Raw genomic sequence first — 20,096 nt, 5'->3', positions numbered from 1 at the left:
GTTCTGGTCATTCATTTTAAAATTGTTGCTTGAAGAGGTTGGTCGCATGTTTAACTGTTTTGCTTAGTGTTTGTCAGCTGGACGAAAATTTCCGTCTTTTATCCAAGTAATCTGTTCTGTAGTGACAAGTTTTTAGTGGTGTATCGCGTTGCACCCCATTTACGACAGCTTTGAGGTTATTTTTACAGAAATACAATTTTCGAATAGACGTTTCCTGAAGAGTGTTTCTTTTCGGTCATTACATACAGACGAACGGATCTGGGAATCTTATGTTACAATTTTCCCACGAAGAGATTATGGTTTACCGCTGTGACCATAAAAAATAAAAGACGTGACTTGTTAGCTGGTAGGCCAAGAAGCACTAGAAGCACATAAAGAATAAAAGACGTGACTTGTTAGCTGGTAGGCCAAGAAGCACTAGAAGCACATAATGAATAAAAGACGTTACTCTGTCTAGTGTTTGGTGCAGAAGCAAAAGAAAATTAAAGACATTTCTTCTCAGTTGGTACTGAAGAACTTCAAGCTAAAAATTAAAGGCGTTTCTTTGTCGGTTCTGAAGAAAGAACTACATTGACATTCATTGGCAAGATAAAAGATTAAAGACAATCGATCTGTGCTTGAAGATTCAAGTGGAAGAATCCAAGCAAGTTTTGTGGAACTTTAAGACTTCATTTATATACCCTAACAACTACGGTATTGTGCATTTAAATTCTTTTTTGTATTTTTATGGTCTTTGCAGTTAAGTTTTTTATAACTACTGTAATAATTTTGTGTGTTTGTGTAACTTAATTTTTTAATTGGTAAATTTAGCCTCAACATTTAATATGTCTGCACTCGGTGGCGACAGGGACTCGGCCGCCGTCGATTCGACTGAGTTTAAGCCTGATGATGTTCTTTGCGATCGGGCAGGCCATTCTGGGAAGGGACCCAGTAACGATGAGGCTAAGTCAGTTCGAGATGCCCGGCATCTTAGAAGGGATATTTTGACTCAAATTGGGGAACTTTCTGTAGCCCTAGGTTCTTTGAGTGATAAGCAGGAACTGTTAATTTTTAGATCTAAGTTCTCTACTTTGGAAGAGGATTTACGGCATTTCCATGCTCTTTTGACTAAAATTTTTAAGTCTGCAATCTTGGCAGAACTTCGTGATAGGGTAGATCCCGAATTTAACTCGTTGAAAAATAACTTTGAACAAAAAGTAAGTGAGTTCTCAGATATGTTGGATGCTGACATACATCCTGAGGATAGCGCCTCAAATATAAGCACTAGGATGTCTAGGAGTTCGTCTCGGATAGTGGCACAAATTAACCTACAGCTAAGACGAGAGGAGCTCCAGATCCACACTGAGGCCGAAACAAGAGCTGCTGAGGCCATCGCGAGAGCTGAGGCCATACGAGCTGAGGCTGCCGTCAGAGCTGAGGCCGCACAAGCAGAGGCCGCCGCGAGAGCTGAAGCGAGAGCTGCTGAGTTCGCACTCAAAGACGCTCAGTTGAGGGCTGAACAACGTAAAGAAGTAGTTTTAGCTGAATATCGATCAGAGTTGGGCTCCCGGCGTAGTTCTAAGAAGGGCTCTTCTAGCCATTCCAGAAATGAACAGCAATCGCAGTTTAATTTACATAACCTTTTCCAGACGCCTGTTCAATCTGTAAGTGGACCAGTACAATCCACATGTATTCAAACTGTTTCAGGAGGTCTCGGGGCCGCAGCTCAGGATCTTCCGAAGGATCTAAAGCCAAAGCCTGGGAATTTTAGCCAAACTCTACCCCCAGAGCGTACAGGTCACGGGGCCGCTGATAGCAGTAATGCTTTGCCCCCTTCACAGTTCTCTGCGCCGCTAGTTTTTGATCGCCCAGCTACACGTAATTTGGGTGGTTGTGAGAGGCGTATCGCGTCTCCTGATTTTAACGTTTGTGAGGATCGTGATCGGGCTGTGCATGTGACTGAGCCCCCTCAGCCCCTTAAGGGATATAGCTTGTCTTCTCCCGCTAAATCGAGTTCTCAACAACAGGATAGCTTTTTTGAATACCAAAATAGTAGGACGTTTTTCGATAAGGCGGCCTTGATTGGTTACGATGGTAATAATATGCCATTTATTTTCTTTAAAAATCGTGTTACGGCCTTAATGGCAGCTTCTCCCTTTAAAGGAACTCGTTTGACTTTATTACAAGCAGCTTGTGTTAGAACAGCTGCGCAAACGATTGCTAATTTGGTTTCCGACACTCCTGGCTTGTCAGAGGAAGACAGGATAGAAATGTCGTTAGCTCGCTTGTCCCAGCGTTTTGGGGTTCGTGGAGGTCTTTTCGCCGAACCGGAAGTTAGAAAGTATCGCTATGGTAGCAAATTGACTTCGATCTTTTCCAGTGATTTGAAAGAGTTTAAAGATGAATTGTCGCAGTGTCTGCTTTACGCGCAAGCTTATGGTCAGCCTGACAAATTGGAAGGACGTTTTGTTTTGGACTTAGCTAAGCGACTCCCGTTTGACGCTAAGCAGCGTTATCTTGACTTTTTAGGTGATCAGTATGGTGGCACTATTGAGCCTACTTTTCAGAGTTTGTTCGATTTTGTTGTACGAGAGGAAACGCGTAAGTCGACTGATTTTAGTATTATGCTAATGGGCGATTCTGGTGAGTCGCAGCATTTTAAAAAGTTTGGCAAAGGAAAATTGCCTTCATGTCCGGTTAGGCAGACGTCGGTAAAACCCCATCATAATGTGATTTCAGGGAGTTTGCAGTACTCGACTGCTGTTGGTGCACCGCGTGGTGGTGTGGCCAGACGTAGTGACATACCGGCATGTTTTTATTGTTCGTCACGTGGTCAAGTTGAATATCATTTTTTGTCTAATTGTAAAGAATTTTTGCGCTTGACACCTAAAGATCGGAGAGATGTCATTGTGAAAGCTGGCAAATGCTTGAATTGTTTGCACCAGCATATGGTTAGGGATTGCGTTCATGCAAACAACTGTCGTAAGTGTGGCCCTAACAACGATAGGAAACACTATTTTCTTCTGCATGATTTTTATGTGACGTCACGTGATTCTCTGGATTCGATTGGCAAAGATGATGCTGGTGCCAGAGTTCCTGTGCGTAATGTTAAGATTGGAAACGTTAAAGCAGCTTTTAACCGCGTTACTGCTGCTCGTGTTTTGAATCCAATAACTGGCAAATCGAAGTTGGTGTATTGTCAGCATGATCCTGGTTCGCAGTTGACGTTTGTTTCGAGTGATTTGGTGTGCGAACTTGGTCTTAAACCGTACGTTAAAGCGTCGTTTAAAATGGATACCCTGGCTGGTCAGAAAGCTACTTGTGCTGACCTTGTCAAACTCAACATCCAGTCGTTAGAGACAGATGAACTGTTTTGTGATATAACCTCGGTGGTTAACCCAGCTTGGGCTGACGATGTTAAAACTTTACCGCATAAACAAGATTTAAGTGGTTTCCGTCATTTTCATGACGTGAATATGTTTCATTTGAATGATTGTAGTACTGTAGATGTACTGATTGGCAACGACAACGCTTATTTGATGTGGGCAAAAGAAGAACGTGTTGGACAAAATCGTAGTGAACCGCATGCTTTACTCACTCCTCTCGGTTGGTTGGCTTGTGGTGGTAAGTCACCCTTAGTTGAAAGCGTTGTTAAAGTGTGCAGAGTGCAGACGTCTTCAGAGTCGGATGTCATCTCTGGCTTTCAGCGTAAAATTGAGTCTCGTAATATGGAAATAGCAGACTTGAATAAAGTCATTCAGGATTTGACTTTGCAAAATGAAACCTGTGAATTGTCTCGCAATGATATTTTAGCTAGAGAACTTGTCGAACCGAATATTGAGTTGAAAGATGGTCGATTTGAGATACCTGTACCGTTGAAGGAAGATATTGACTTACCTAACAATTTTGTGTTGGCGTCAGATAGAGCTGCTGCTTTAAAGAAGAAGGCTTTAAAACAACCTGAACTTTGTGATTTCCTTACTGACACCATGAAGGATGTTAAATCTAATGGCTATATTGAGCGTGCTGGTGAAGCAGGAAATGTCAAGGGATTTGAATGGTATTTACCATACTTTGTGACGTCAAAATTAAAAAAGCTCATTGTTTACGATGGCAAGTCTGAATTTCGAGGAACTTGTGCTAATGATGTAATGTTTTCGTGTCCTGACTTGTTAAACCCTCTGGCAGATGTTTTGGCTAGATTTCGGCTCGAAAGATTTGGTTTCATGGCCGATGTGATTAAATACTTTTTTCACATTTAGGACACTTCAATACGTAAGCCCCATTTCATTGAACTGCTAACGTACACAAGCAGTGCCGTTCAGATCGTGAACGAACGCCCTTTGGTACCTTTGAGTGACAACCCTAGGGATTTTACTGTCATCACCCCTGCCTAACTTTTGACCCCATACTTAGACCCATACTGTGCTGTTGGGCAACCACATGATCGTGACCAACTAAGAAGGGATTATCGGTTCAATTTGTCACTTTCTCAGCAGTTTTGGAGCAAATGGATAGATTTTTACTTGCCAGGTCTTCAGGGCCGGAAAAAATGGCTAAAAATGGCCGAGAATTTGGAGCCTGGTCAACTTGTAGTTGTGGGTTCTCTCCAAGACATTGGTAAACGTGGGAAGTATCAACTTGGGAGGGTGCATGAGGTAGTTCCACAAATTAGGAAAGGGAAGCCTGTGGTTCGTAGAGCCAAAGTTGCCGTCTGCAACTATGATGAGAGTACGGGGAAAGTGAAAGTAGACTACGTGTTGAGAGATATTTCGTGCCTCGCCCCCGTAAAGAACACCTAAGTGTTAGGGTTTGAGCCTGGTTTTGTCTGCGGTGGCCGACACTTGTCTGAGCCCGGAACAGTCGGTTATTATCGCAACCATTGTACATAGCGTCATTTTAGCGTGTACCTATGGTACCAATTTCATGTATCTTCGTGTATTATTCGTAATGCTGTTCATTCTTTGCATGCCCTTTGTATTTGCGTATTAACTTAAACGTGAGTGATTCAAACAATTTGTGTATCATGTGTTTTTATTCATTGGCTCACAATTGTCGTCAATTCTTTTTTAGTTATGCCATGTCACACCGTCATAACTAGGGGCCGCTATGTCCCAGACAATTGTTCACCTAATCAAACGTCATATAAAAACCGTTCAGGTCTACTGAATCTTAGCGTATTACGTCATGGAATTTTTCCTAAAAATGAGCCAAAATTGCACCATCGTTCGTAAGACTTGTTTCAAACCTGTTTAAACATGAAACATTGGATAACCAGCTTTGAACACCTGTTTGAATTGCGTGACAATGTCTTTCACTATTGCGTCACAGTTCTGCGTACGTGAGTTTGAGATATTGATATCTATTCTGGTCATTCATTTTAAAATTGTTGCTTGAAGAGGTTGGTCGCATGTTTAACTGGTTTGCTTAGTGCTTGTCAGCTGGACGAAAATTTCCGTCTTTTATCCAAGTAATTTGTTCTGTAGTGACAAGTTTTTAGTGGTGTATCGCGTTGCACCCCATTTTCGACAGCTTTGAGGCTATGTTTACAGAAATACAATTCTCGAATAGACGTTTCCTGAAGAGTGTTTCTTTTCGGTCATTACATACAGACGAACGGATCTGGGAATCTTATGTTACAATTTTCCCACGAAGAGATTATGGTTTACCGCTGTGACCAGTAGGATGGCAGTTCACATCAGTTTCAGAAAAAACAATTATTTTCAATATGTGCCAGAAAGAAATTAGCAAGAGTTGGAGCCAGAGGCGAACCCATTGCCACACCATCAATTTGTTTATATAATTTGTCTTTGTATAGAAACATACCTTCGGTGGCCATGTGCAGCAGTTTTATAAAAATTTCTTTTTTGATAGGTGGATGGTTGGGCTGGTCTTGCAAAAAAATACAATTGGCGATAATGTTTATAGTTTCATTTAAAGGAACATTGGTGAATAATGACTGAACATCGAAACTAACCATCCGTTGATTCGTAGCACATTGGAAATTATTAAGTTTTTTCCAAAAATCGTTTTAAGTTTTTTTAAAAAATTATTAAGTTTTTTCAACACGCAGTTGTTTGCCGCAGGTTCTTATTTGCTAAAATAAAAAAAAACTTTTAAAAAAATAATAACAACGTCTTTTCTTTATTCATCATATGATGCGTGTTTGCCTCGCGAAATTAACCGCCATGTGATATGTCTTTCTCCTCTGCTTTGCCGTTTCATTCTTATGCATTTCGTTTTCAATTTGTTGTGTAGATCAGTTATTTATTTCAATGTAGATGTAAAATCAGTTATTTTTTCGTTACTTGAAAAGGGCTAACATGTGTAAGGCCGAAAACGTTCGTAGTTTATAGTTTATGTTCAGTTTCATATATTATGTTAAATGCCGTGTGGCTGCTCTGTTTAACCATAAAATAATCAAACATTTAATCGAAGTTGTTTACTTAAGAATAAAACATTGATTTATTTACCTCGCAAACAAAATACAAATAATTATTTTGAACAACAAAGTGGCTTTTAATTCGGATCAAAAATCATTGTTTCGTGGCAAGTGTTGCCAGAGTTGGGATTAGAAATGTTTTCTGTGTCTGAGACTTCAAAATTTTCCAACTCACAAGGTTCTGTTTTCTAGGTTTTTGAAGTTACTTGAATTAGGGCAGAATTGCTTATCTGGCAACACTTGCATGGGAAAAATAGCCACAGCCTTAAAGTGCAACTGCACGATGACTTTGATCGCACTTTATCTGAAAGAGCATGTTTCAATCTATAAATACCAACCTCGTCCTTACTTTTTAAGGCTATATTTAACTCAATAAAAATTATCAAAACTATGGTTTTCCACGCGCTTGTATTTTTGGCCATGTTCTTGCAATGGCTGATTGCATTGCGCAACACGCGGATTATGACGTCAGTTGGAGTCAGACAGAAGCGACAATCGCTTTTGCAAGTCTTTTAGTTGTGTTTGTTCTAGAGCAGTGGTGGGCAACCTTTTTCAACAAAAGAGCGATTCTGTTACATATTTTGGCAGATATGACCAGCTGAGAGCCACAAAACGTAATATATGTGTTTCAAGTAGATCAGACCACAGTTTCTTTGCTACCGAACAATTCTTTTTTATCCCGTCATCTCTATCTGTGTACGGCTTTCCTCGCTTACAAAACTAGCAGCATTGGTGTGGCATGGGGCTGTTATCCATTTATTGAAAGCTTCCTTACTCTGCTCCGATTTTTGCATAAGTTTGAATACTGCCTACTTTAACTAATCTCCAAAATGGGATAATGTGCAGCAAAATTAATGCTTTATGGCTGTTCTGACAGTGCCTTTTGAAGTCATTTATTAAGCATGCAGAGATGCCAACATTATTTGCATTGAATGCAAAGTTCATGTTTATATCAAATTGTCCATGCTATTACGTTCTGACAGAGTATCACTCGATCAGAGTTGGCTCATTGCTGCATCATCTTGCACAACTAGTAAACAACGTTTTGATGCCGTTTTTTTTTAATCACCGTCGAACGCATAGGCTATATCAAATAATGTCAAATCTGGAGGGGGCCGCTTCAGAGGAGCTAAAGGGCCGCATGCGGCTCTGGAGCCGCAGGTTGCCGACCACTGTCCTAGAGGAAGGAGGTTTTTTGTCGCTGCTTTGATCTTGTTGCACGTGCTTTTTATGTGAAGGCAGGTAGTATAGGCTCTTTGCAATCTCAAATTTGCAAAAAATAAGCCAGGTCTGTTGATTTATCCATTGACATTGTTGGTTAAGGGACTGACCAAAGCTGTCATAGGCGCATGTGAGGTAAGTTACGGTACGTTTTAACCAATGTTATGTGACATTCGAATCACGAAATCGAGCAGTGTGTAAGGGTGCTTAACGGCATGGCTGAGAGCACCTCTTGCATCACTGTGTTGGGCGACGTCCATGCAATGGTCAATCCAGCAGTCCTACAAACCTTCTTCAGGGTTGATAGGAAGAATTAGGAAAAAGATGGCAAGCCCAGAGGACGCGATGGAAAGTTGTCATATGAGTGAGTTTACTTGAGCTTGTTTACTGTTCAACAGCCTTTCAAGAGCTGGTTGCGTATAGTCTGGGAGCCAAACGTCATTTTTTCCCTTAACCTTGCATTGCGGTATTAAGTTTTTTTTACTGTTGATTTTGGTAGCCAAGGGTCTCTATTTTCAGAAACTGCTTGATGACATGTTGTCACCTTTGGGCAATTTGAGAAATTCAAGATGGCGTCCAAGATGGCCGCCATTACCTATAAACGACCATAACTCCCTATCCATTCACCTTAGGAAGGTGATTTTTGTCTCTATACCTAGGTTGTAGGGGTCAAGCTATCCATTAGAACTAAGTATTACGTTAATATCGTATTACATAATGGTAATTTCCAAGATGGCGTCCAAGATGGCCGCCATTACCTATAAATGACTGTAACTCCCTATCCATTCACCTTAGAAAGGTGATTTTTGTCTCTAAACTTAGGTTGTAGGGGTCAAGCTATCCATAGAACGAAGTATTATCTTAATATCGTATTACATACATAATGGTAATTTCTAAGATGGCGTCCAAGATGGCCGCCATTACCTATAGATGACCATAACTTCCTATCCATTCACCTTAGGAAGGTGATTTTTGTCTCTATACCTAGGTTGTAGGGGTCAAGCTATCCATTAGAACTAAGTATTATCTTAATATCGTATTACATACATAATGGTAATTTCCAAGATGGCGTCCAAGATGGCCGCCATTACCTATAAATGACCATAACTCCCTATCCATTCACCTTAGGAAGGTGATTTTTGTCTCTAAACTTAGGTTGTAGGGGTCAAGCTATCCATAGAACGAAGTATTATCTTAATATCGTATTACATACATAATGGTAATTTCCAAAATGGCGTCCAAGATGGCCGCCATTACCTATAAATGACCATAACTTCCTATCCATTCACCTTAGGAAGGTGATTTTTGTCTATATCTAGGTTGTAGGGGTCAAGCTATCCATTAGAACTAAGTATTATCTTAATATCGTATTACATACATAATGGTAATTTCCAAGATGGCCGTAAAAGGTAAAGGAGGGTCCCATACTTGATTCAAGTGTCGGGTATGAGAAGATAAGATTCTCATTGTACTAAGCCTTCGGCACTAAGGAGAGTAGGGTGGCCAGTTCCTTTCTCTCGGTCGCCTTTACTTCAGCAACTACGCCCACCCAATTTATTACACCCTGGGTAGAGGTGAGCGGTGTTTTTCAACAACCAGCTGAAGCCGGGAGTCGAACCAGGTTTGCATAATTGGAAAGCCAACAACGTTGCGCCATCCCACCGCAATTTGTGTGAAATTCATGGCCGTAGTAACACTAAATTATCTTACATACTATTCTATGATGTCAGGTTATAGCAACCCGATTATAGCAGGCGCAAAATATTGTGTATTTCATGTCAGCAGAGTTGCAACTACAAGCACGTGAACTGCATGGAGTAGTACCGTGGCATCCATATTTTATTAGACGTCGTATACCATCTCTGGGGCTAGTTCGACTTCATCAGGTAGGGTGACTGGTTGAAGGGACTTGTTTTGGTCATCCTTTACCCAACCATATTTCGTTTGATCTATCGAAGTGTTATGAATGCAGTAGCCTTCCCAATTTTGAAATAGGAGGCGACGATGTCACAGCCAGAAAGTGCATGTGCGGTGAGTAGTCATTTGACTACCTGACAATGCTTCTGTACAGTTTTTTTCCTATATCAAGCACCGCGCTTCCTTTGATTGGGGACTCCATCAATGCAACATTCTTGAGATTTGCCATGTGATGATAATGCAGCAACAGTACAAAGATGTCAGTGTCATCGGCAACGACAGTGAGTTTGCTTTCTGCATTTTGCGAGGCACCACTCAAGACCTGTTGAACAATGACGTTATCTGCTTCTTCGTGTGAAGTTAACAGATCTGCCCGTGAGATGACAATTCCACCTTCACTGATTTTGATCGGCACCAGATCTGCTCCTGTTACCACTAACTTATGATGTTGTGTGTTGTCCTCATGAAACTTCTCATCCTGGACAAAATCATCAACTATCAGTTGCTTCTTGTTTTTGGAAGAGGTTAGTAGAACCTTCTGCGCTGCCAGCAACTCTATTAGACACCTCAACTTGGAGAATTTTCTTTAAGGTAGATTTAGATTTCACAACCCTCATATCTCCAGTATCATCAAACATAGATGTTGAAACTGACGCAAGTTCATGACCAAGCACAACCTTGTCCCGCCCAATAACCTGCAGGCAAATCACCCTTGCGTAAATCTGGTTTGGGACAATTAAACGACGTGTGAGACTATCACTCCCGAATTCTTTGTAGCCTATGCTTCATGCAACTCAACTGAATTCAGGAAGCCGGACGAGTCTTTGATCATTACAACAAGTGATTCAAAGGCACAATCAACGTTAGTTTGGCTATCAGACTTGGTTGCAGCTGAAGCCACATTTTTTCTGACAAGAAGCTTTTTCGGCAATCCACATGATACCTTGCATCAGCTGCGTGAAGGTCACTTACAGTGATATCTACCCTTTGTCGCACAACTTCTGATAGCTCATCTTGACGCCGTTCGCAGGCTCACGTATAGTTTGCTTGAGTGACTTCTTGCCACCTGCGCTGCCTATTTCCCGACATGAATATGCTGGTCGCCAACGTTTAGGGTGTTTCGGATATTTTTCAAGCACACAAGTTTCACCACAAAACAAACAATGTAAGTTACTTTGAAGATAAACCCTGGCAGTGATGACCGTCTCCTGGTCTTAGGCGGAATGTAAAACGAGTAACTTTCTGGATTCTTCCTTTTATGCCTTTGAACCTGGAGGCTTGAAGTGTATGTTGAAGCACAGTTTCTGTGACATTTAACTGTGCATTCAGGATTTTCACTAAATTTTTCTTCAAGAAGTTCATGATACCTGTCCCCATAGATTTTGCTATGCTTGATAAAGTTTTGAATACTGACAGGACCAGTGTCTTTCAACGGTTCAGCCTTATTCTCACATCCAAATTTGGACACGAAAAAGCACTGTTCTCCATTCATGTTTCACTATTGGTGATCGTCATACTATATTATAGGCTACGGGCAGCAGGGCTTGATTAAGGCTGATGGGGGCCCAAGGCACAACTAAGTTTAGGGGCCCCTATTGGCAATCGCTTTCAATGCAGAGCAGGAGTGCTCAACTGTTACGGCAAAATCGTTACACAATTTGAAATTGTTACTCAAAAATAACAACTGTGGACACACTGGCACAACAACTTTCACTACCTACGCATACGGTACTAATGTAAAAAAAAATGGGGGGCCCTAAAACCAGGGGGCCTGAGGCCTGTGCCTCATGGTTAATCGGGCCCTGACGGGCAGCACCTAAAAAGACAATAGTGAATTATTAGTGCCCGTCTACTACAATATGATAGTTACATGGGATTTAGGCTACAGGGAGTTATGCTATGCTCATTTATAGGTAATGGCGGCCATCTTGGACGCCATCTTGGAAATTACCATTATGTATGTAATACGATATTAAGATAATTCTTAGTTCTAATGGATAGCTTGACCCCTACAACCTAGGTATAGAGACAAAAATCACCTTCCTAAGGTGAATGGATAGGGAATTATGGTCACTTATAGGTAATGGCGGCCATCTTGGACGCCATCTTGGAAATTACCATTATGTAATACGATATTAAGATAATACTTCGTTCTATGGATAGCTTGACCCCTAGCCCTACAACTTAAGTATAGAGACAAAAATCAGCTTCCTAAGGTGAATGGATAGGGAGTTACGGCCATTTTTAGGTAATGGCGGCCATCTTGGACGCCATCTTGGAAATTACCATTATGTAATACGATATTAAGATAATAATTAGTTCTAATGGATAGCTTGACCCCTACAACCTAGGTATAGAGACAAAAATCACCTTCCTAAGGTGAATGGATAGGGAGTTACAGTCATTTATAGGTAATGGCGGCCATCTTGGAAATTACCATTATATAATACGATATTAAGATAATACTTCGTTCTAATGGATAGCTTGACCCTTACAACCTAGGTATAGAGATAAAAATCACCTTCCTAAGGTGAATGGATAGGGAGCTATGGTCATTTATAGGTAATGGCGGCCATCTTGGACGCCATCTTGAATTTCTCAAATTGCCCAAAGGTGACAACATGTCATCAAGCAGTTTCTGAAAATAGAGACCCTTGGCTACCAAAATCAACAGTAAAAAAAACTTAATACAACAATGCAGGGTCAACCATCCCCGCTCCCGGACTAGTAATTGTTCCATTCATTATTAAACGAAGCTGTTATATCTCCCAGGCAATTCAAGCTGGTCGCTTATAGGCACGTGCTGGAGTGGCTGTTAGATGGAGAAGTTCTGGGCAAGTCGAACAGAGTCTTGCTGCCATCCTGCATTGTCTCTTTCATCCGCAGAAAGTACCCCAGCGCCGATGGAGATTATGATGGGTTCCGAAGACCATTGTTACCGTACCATTTTAGTCTTTAAACTAAATCTGGTTTATTTGCAACCGTTTGGTTTATTTTTTTTCGATTTGGTGTGTTTTTTTTTGGTGTGGTTTGTTTTTAATTTGTGTGTTGTAATGTGATTTTTCATCAGTAGTGTATGTTGGTTTATTTTTTAGTTTACTTCTGTTTCAATTTGGTTAATTCTGGTCTTTTTTTAGCTTCATCTAGATTATTTAAAGAAAACCTAGATGTCAACACTGCTGAAGACAATACCAATGAATGCTAAAGCGTTATCGCATGATAGTCGACTGTACTATGTCCTACAATACAATAAACAATGTTTTCGATATAACCAAGTTTGGCTGTTGTAATCTACGAAACTAGCCTTCGGCGATGGGCTCCGCAACCCACTCCTGGCACACAGGCATGAACAACTAGCCTAAATTTGTATAATGCTGGCTGAAAGATGCATCTTCATTATGGATGCCTTATAAATTTGCGCATTCACTAGCAACCAAGCCTATCTCGGCTAGTTTGGTCTCCACTAAGTTCGAATCCAACTGACGTCATATCACTAGGTGGCGTTGACGAGTTTTCCACTTGTAGGAAGCGGGAGAGAGAAGCGCTAGAAAGCGTGGGAAAAGGGTCGGTTTCTCGGTTGTGGGCCTCAATTGTAAGGAAGTGAGTTTTTCAACAGGTACCGGATGTCTTGGCAATGTATTCTAGCCAATGTTAATTCGATCGTGCAGTTGCACTTTATAAAAACAACGATGCAATAATGGTTTTCAGTTGCCTAAATATAATAGGCCACCTCAAAATTGATAAAACATTCTTAGCATAGAAAACTGTGTTGGCTAGGTAAAAACATTTACTTACTTGCAGCAACTTCTCGAGTTTTTTTATACAGCTCTGAAAGGAATACTTTCCGTTTTTGCAATTTTTCACCTGAAAAGAATTACACCCCTCATGAAAACTGATTCATTTTTTTTCACGTCATATTTACGTTATTTATCACTGCAGGAGTGAACCAGCTCAGTGACCGAATGGTTTTGCCTTCTGCTCTGATACTGGTAAACGTGATTTCAGTTCTGTTCGGGATTAACTAGTTCGGGTCAAACGAGATAGCCTATACTTTAAAAACGGTATCGATTGTGTTCTTTCTGGCATGACGCAGTGAGAATAAGTCGGGTAATGGTGTGATGACATCGTAAACCTGATATAAAATTAAAAATGAGCCCTGTCGCTAAAAGACCTTAAATATTGTAAAGCGACGGTAAATAAAACTACCCAGACAGCAAATCAACGTTTTGTTTACGTTTGCAGACGTTGGGCCTAAATCAAAAAAAATTGTTAATTTGCTGCCTGGGCATAACATTATGTTTACTGGTGGAATGCGAGCGAGCAGCGCAGCAAATAGGTTATACAAGCGCACACTCGCTGATTGACATCGCAGGAGCCAGTCTTGACATTTCCCGCAGGCGATTTTTTTTCCACAAATTTTTTGTTACTTCGCATAGAGTTTGTATTAATACCATGTGAATGCTAACATTTTTCGTTGGCGTGTTTGGTTCAGTGTTTTCATCTTCTGCTTTATGTTCGTGAGGATATCGGTTTGACGCTCATCGAAGTCAATTTTTTTTTCTTTAAACTAATTTTTGCGGTGCGCAAAAGCTTTTCAAAAAAGTAGGGTTAGGTTTAATGGCTTAGGGTTAATTGTTAGGGTTAATTCTTAATTAATTCAGAAATATCTTACTTTCAGAGTGACCAGAATCAATTGTTTTTATCAACTTTTTTAAACTTGACTAGACTAGGTGTGTCTCCAGGCTGCGTTTTTTTCAACTTCAATGTTTAGACTTGGACCTGCGGGGCGAAAATCGGCTGCTGACTTTGAAAACCGCACAAAAAAATGAATTGGTAAAAACAGCGACGCGCACCGCGCGCTAACCAGTAAAGGCTACACTTACAGAAATGTGCAAATGAGACAAAAACTTCGTGAAAAAAAATTCACTTCCCGCAGAACTGTGATAATCACATTTAGGAGTTTTGAGTTTTTGCCTGGGATTTCAACGCTACATATAACCTGGAATTTCTTCACTCAGCAATAATTTTATTGCGTTTAGTTAATAAAAGTTTGCTTTTTTGGCTAACTTTTTAGATAAAAATTTTGAGAGTAGCTGACAGATACCCTCAAAGAATGAACAATCACATTCTTCACCATAACTCAATTGGAGGTTATCATTTCATATAAATTGTAATATTTCGGTTCTTCTCAATTTAGATTTAAAATATTTTGCAAAACGTAAAAAGCGAATTAGACTTTATTTTTGAACGTCTATGCGTTCATGCGTGACATTTGCAGTCTCAGCAAAAAAGTATCGTGTAAATCGACAATTTCGGTACTTGAGTTAATGGCATTCTGTACTTTCAAGATAATGAAAAAAAAATAACAATATTAGGCGATTCTTCACATCTTGCAACTTTACGGCAACGTCAGGAAATTTTATAATCTTAAATTTTTGTTTTTGCAAGAAAAGCACGAGATTTTGGTTAAAATTATTTGTTTGAAGAGGCATCAGATGAAAACTACGTTTACTTTTAAAACATTGAAACAGAAGTTTCGGGAGAACCGAAGGTAAAGCAACATTAGCCAACACACGCCTTTTGCTAAGTAACATAATACTGTTAATTTAATTTATTAAAGACAGTATATAATAATTAGTGTGATGAAATGTACAGTATAGTATTTGGTTTGTCTGGTCAACACCGCTGCGGCAGTCATTGGTACCATAATAATTAATCCAACAGTGCGGCACTGCGGCAGTCATTGGTGCGCTATAATGATTTGGTTCCCTAACACTTTAACACCAATATTAATCTGCACTTTTATTGCGTGACACTCTTGATAGCAAAATCCGTTTTTTCATATTGTTTCAACGTTTGCAGACGGTAAATTAATATGAAAACCTTTGTCTGTTGATTGGCCCGGTCACCGAGATCAACAATCTTCAAACTTTTACAAAATTCAGAAAAAGTACGCTGTTTTCAAATATTTATCAGCACCTTCCAAAACAGACCCTAAACAACTACTAGCAAGTCCAAAGTGATTCAATCAAAATAGGATGATGCAATACTGAGTCATTCAAAATGATGTCCTTTTAAAAGGACACCGGTCGTAAATGGGTTAATAATAATAGTAATAGTAATATAATATTATGCCTCGGTGGGCACCTCAGTGTATGCTAGCATAAAATTCTACATTAAAAGTAAAATAACAAGAATATTGGGTACAATGTACAATTGTACATTGTACAACATTTAACACCATTATGGAAGAAACTAGGTGACTATAAAATTAATTTGCTACAATGTATATAAGGTTACAGTCTTCTTCTTCAACAGATTGATCATGTTTGATCAGCTGTAATCTCCCATATGAACTGCCTCCATTTTGTTCTGTCTTTTGTTTTTATTAGAGCTTCCGGCATGCTTTTTATTCCCATAATTTGCTTGATGTTGTCAAAATATTTCATTTTTGTTGACAAATTTTAGAATTGACAAAATATTATATATATCGTAATACAATATAACAAAAAATATCGTAATACAGTAATACAATACTACAATACACGCATTAACTAAAGTTAAATATCTTGTGCCTTGTGGTTTCGTGGAACCATGGTTAAGAACCCCTGCTTTATTGAAAAACATATTGTCCAATTTTGAAAATCACGATTTTAGTTGGATAACAAAGCATTGTTTAATGTTTATAAAAAATAATTACCTTTATTTATCCATGGATCCAACAGCAGTCCAGATAAAAACTGAACAACGACTGACCAGTGATCGACCAGTAGACTAGTTTGAACAAATGTTGTGAAATTTTCTAACGGCATTTGATCGACCATATACAAAGCGCTAAAAAACTCTTGAAAAGTTTGGTGTGAAAAATACAATCGTCGGATACCCTCCAAAAGACCGCACCTTCGATTTGAACCAAATAATGTCACAACAAGTGCTTGGACTTGTTCGCTTGTTAGGTGTTCTGCTTGAAGATCTTCAATTGTGATTAATACTGTTTTATTCTTAGTAGCTTGAAATGCTAGTTTTGATAAACTAATAACGATTCGATCCGAAAGAGAAACGACGTGACCTGATGATTTGAGGTTTTCCAGCACACGATGAAATATTGTTGTCATTGACGAAATATTTACAGTTTCATCTGATGAACCAAGAGAAGCTCTCAAGTATAATTGTAGCATCAAAGGATTGTGACACAAGGATTCTAGATAAGGAGTTTCTACAGTTAACTTGTCAAAAATTTTACTTGATTTTTGTTCATCATTTATCAATGCAACAGATAATGTTTTCATATTTTCAGACGTTAAGTCTCCAACAAAACATGTTTGCTTAGGGCGACAGATTACAGGAATTTTGAGCATGGCGTGTGGTCGTGAGGTAAATACAATGCGGCAATTGCGTAAAAAAGCTCCTCGACACAGATTCGACACAAGCTCCTGGCAGGTGAGTAAAGTGTCATAATTCGATCTTTCCACTTTATCCATCAAATTCCAGTTCACCTGGTCGAATCCGTCAAAGATTAAAAAACAACTTTGGATGTGATTTTTTATCCAATTGAAAACAGAATCTTTTTCTTCTGTATTCAAGTCAAAATCTACATCTCCAAGTAAAAATTCCTTCAAAGTTAATTTCTTGTTATCGCAATCATTCATAATCATGAAGGGTATCCTCAGAACGAGAAAGTCTCGTCTAGTTTCGTCTAGACACCTTGCCAGACGCTTTGATAACGTTGTCTTTCCCGCCCCAGGGTAACCGACGATTGATATGAAGCTTCCTGACTTAATACGTGAAATTAATTCATTAATCGAAACTTTTTTATCGGACTCTTTAAATTGAATTTGTCTGGTTTTGGGATCATACTGGTCGTCGTTAGGAATGAACCTTCCTTCGTAGAAGTCCACCGATAGAAGCTCTGGGTGAACTTCTGGAAAATTCGAAGCTGGATTATCAAACCTCGACACATCTACATCAAACTCGGATTTGTACAATTGTCGAGTTGTTTTCTTCAGTTTGTCGAAAGCTTTGTTGAGATCTAATGACAAAAAGAAGTTTTCAAAATCACATTTTGTCAAAAATAACTTTCCACTGAATGAACGTTAAAATCAGCTTTTCAAAGAATTACAAATGATTTTCCCCTTAACGAAGCTGAAATTTCTCTGATTAGTTGCGTATTTCTACGAATCCAACTCAACAAACCGTGACTCAAAATGCTTACTTTGGAATTTCTAAACATTCTTCATATTATGGAAGTTTATGTTCTTAGCAGCTTTCAGTTTTGGCAACACTACTTGAAGCACGGCTTTGTCTGGTAAGCACTTTAACAAGAAAATTTCTAATAAACCACAAACCAATCAGAAGCTACGCTGTTCATGATGTCATCAAAGTTGCGTTTAGGAAGAATAAAGGAAAAACGCAAATTATAGCTAAATTAAATCAATGATTTGCCATCGGTTGACTTGGCGCGTTGGTTTAGGGCGGTGGTAGTCATTACATTGACGTGGGTTTGATTCCCACCTTTGTTATAGCTCTTTTTCTTCTGTAATTACCAAACAAAGTTCAAAGTAATAATTAATTCTCTGGCTGAATGCTGGAATAGTCACAATTGGACAGATAACGTAGCGTCTCATTGGTTCGTGGTTGGATTGGACAGAAGTCCGTGGATTGGATATCTGCATGTTAAAGTGCCTTCCGCTTTGTCTTATACCGTATTTGTTTTTATAGAGGAAGATGGTGTGCTCTGTGAATTATTTCCTCTACTAGGTGCTGCTGAAAGGAGAGCAGTTTTGAAATGCGATACTCAAGTGCACACCTCGAGAACCAAACCAGCTTTGCTTGGTCTTGAGTCGGGCGCGTAACCACTGAGCTAAAGTGGTGACTATCCCTAAAACTAAATTTAAATTTCTCTAACTAGTTGCGAATTTCTATGATTCCAACTCAACAAAGTATCACCAAATACCCACTTTAAAACTTCCAAACATTTTTCACATGAAATTTATGATCCTAACAACTTTCAAATATGGCAATACTAGCTGAAATACAGCTTTATCTTGTAGCTGCTTTAATAGAAGAAGATTCACGTCACACCTCGTACCGTAAGACCACGACCATACGCAATCAATGACATGTTAACATAGACCAAGTATCTACTAGTAATGGCCCATAGTATGGCCCTAGTATGAATTTCGCCGATGATCACAAAACATTGATAGGAGTTTGTCAATGTGCTTCTTGACACCTAACATGTTCAGTTGGACATTAGACTGCCTGAAGGGCTAATAGTATGCAATAAAACGATTATATAACTCTGATAATTTTTGCTCTGGCAATTCTGATAAAAACCCGTAGAAATGTAAACACTGATAAAAATGATAAATTGTCTGGATGGTTTAATGGTCAAATTTTCAAAAATTTTTGCATCCGGTCGAAAGGGCAAAGTGAACCCACCTTGACCCCCCCTAACCGAAAACCTGCGGACGCCCATACTGTATGGGAAACATGCCAGGACTAAGGTTTCAATAAAGCTGTTTCAGTCCGAGGATAACGATCTCCACAATCAATCAATTTAAATCACAAAATGATTAAAGATTGCATTGGACAGGGAAGAATGTAACCTACGATCTACATCGGTTCATTTTACTCATATCAAAAATGTCACATTTGTAATGAAATCTGCTTTTCTAAGACTGTTATTTTAAAATGTAAAATAATTGCTCACCCCTTGGGTGTGTTTGAAATTATCGTTATTTATTGTTATCTGGTTTAGTGAAAAGTGGTTTCTACAAATCATGTCCAAAGGAGAAGGTTTCTATGCCAACGTTTATTACCAAGTGATATAAACTGGGAAATGGAAAACTGCAAGAACTGCATTAAAGTCGTTCCAAAGTAAAGTAATGGCTTGATATTGCAGCAAACTTGCTACAATAAATGATTGTGCAAGTTATGACTCAAGTTGGATGATTTGCAATGACCTTGACCACACTGAGGCATTTCTATCACAGGATGAGGAAATATGCAGCGTGATTTCCACCATTGTTTGAAGCTCTCAAAACAAATCGTGGGTGGTTTTCTAAACACACCAAACGTAAAGAAGATATCCTGAAAAGATTGACTCACAAGACGTGCTCAAAGGCGGAATTGGTTCATACACGATTGCAGGAATCAAAGTAAGATGTTTTCAATCTGAATTCAAAGCCTTTGGCACAACTTAAGCGCTATGAATAATCTTTAAAAAAAAGTAAAGCATAAGCAGTCTGGGGTGTATTGGAAAGACTTTTTATAAAATTTTTATTAGCTCTTGGGGTTGGAAAACTTTCCAATTACTACTAAAAACAATTGTGCAAAATTGAAACGTAATCTGACGACAGCTTGCTCTGCCACCAGCAACTTGAAAATTTACTATTTCCTTCTACATTAGGGTGGATCGATTTAGGGGGAGTAAAAGGTTTTTCCTTATTTTGCTTAGCTTGGGGTGCCAAAACTTGTCATTGGGTGTATAGAACACTGTGTTAAAAGTTTATTTCGATAGAACAAATTTTTGATC

At 39.2% G+C, this 20,096-nt stretch overlaps 1 protein-coding gene across 7 annotated transcripts in view; it reads right to left on the bottom strand.

Annotated features, from left to right (window-relative positions):
• Positions 1–20,096, bottom strand: part of LOC145784470 (protein NLRC5-like) — a 562,247-nt gene that overhangs the window by 2,603 nt on the left and 539,548 nt on the right. For 4 of the 7 annotated variants that reach the window (XM_082596295.1, XM_082596303.1, XM_082596345.1 and 1 more), the window contains exons 3-4: positions 16,260–17,588; positions 13,355–13,423 (exon numbers count right to left, since the gene is read on the bottom strand). The exons of the other annotated variants lie outside the window; for them this stretch is intronic. In XM_082596295.1, coding sequence (XP_082452421.1) covers positions 13,355–13,423; positions 16,260–17,588 — 1,398 coding nt within the window. The remainder of the gene's footprint in view (positions 1–13,354; positions 13,424–16,259; positions 17,589–20,096) is intronic. 7 annotated transcript variants of the gene reach the window in all.

This window comes from Aplidium turbinatum, chromosome 1 (assembly GCF_918807975.1).
Source record: "Aplidium turbinatum chromosome 1, kaAplTurb1.1, whole genome shotgun sequence".
NCBI classification, from domain to species: Eukaryota; Metazoa; Chordata; class Ascidiacea; order Aplousobranchia; family Polyclinidae; genus Aplidium; species Aplidium turbinatum.
This window is presented reverse-complemented; position numbering and strand designations above follow the sequence as displayed.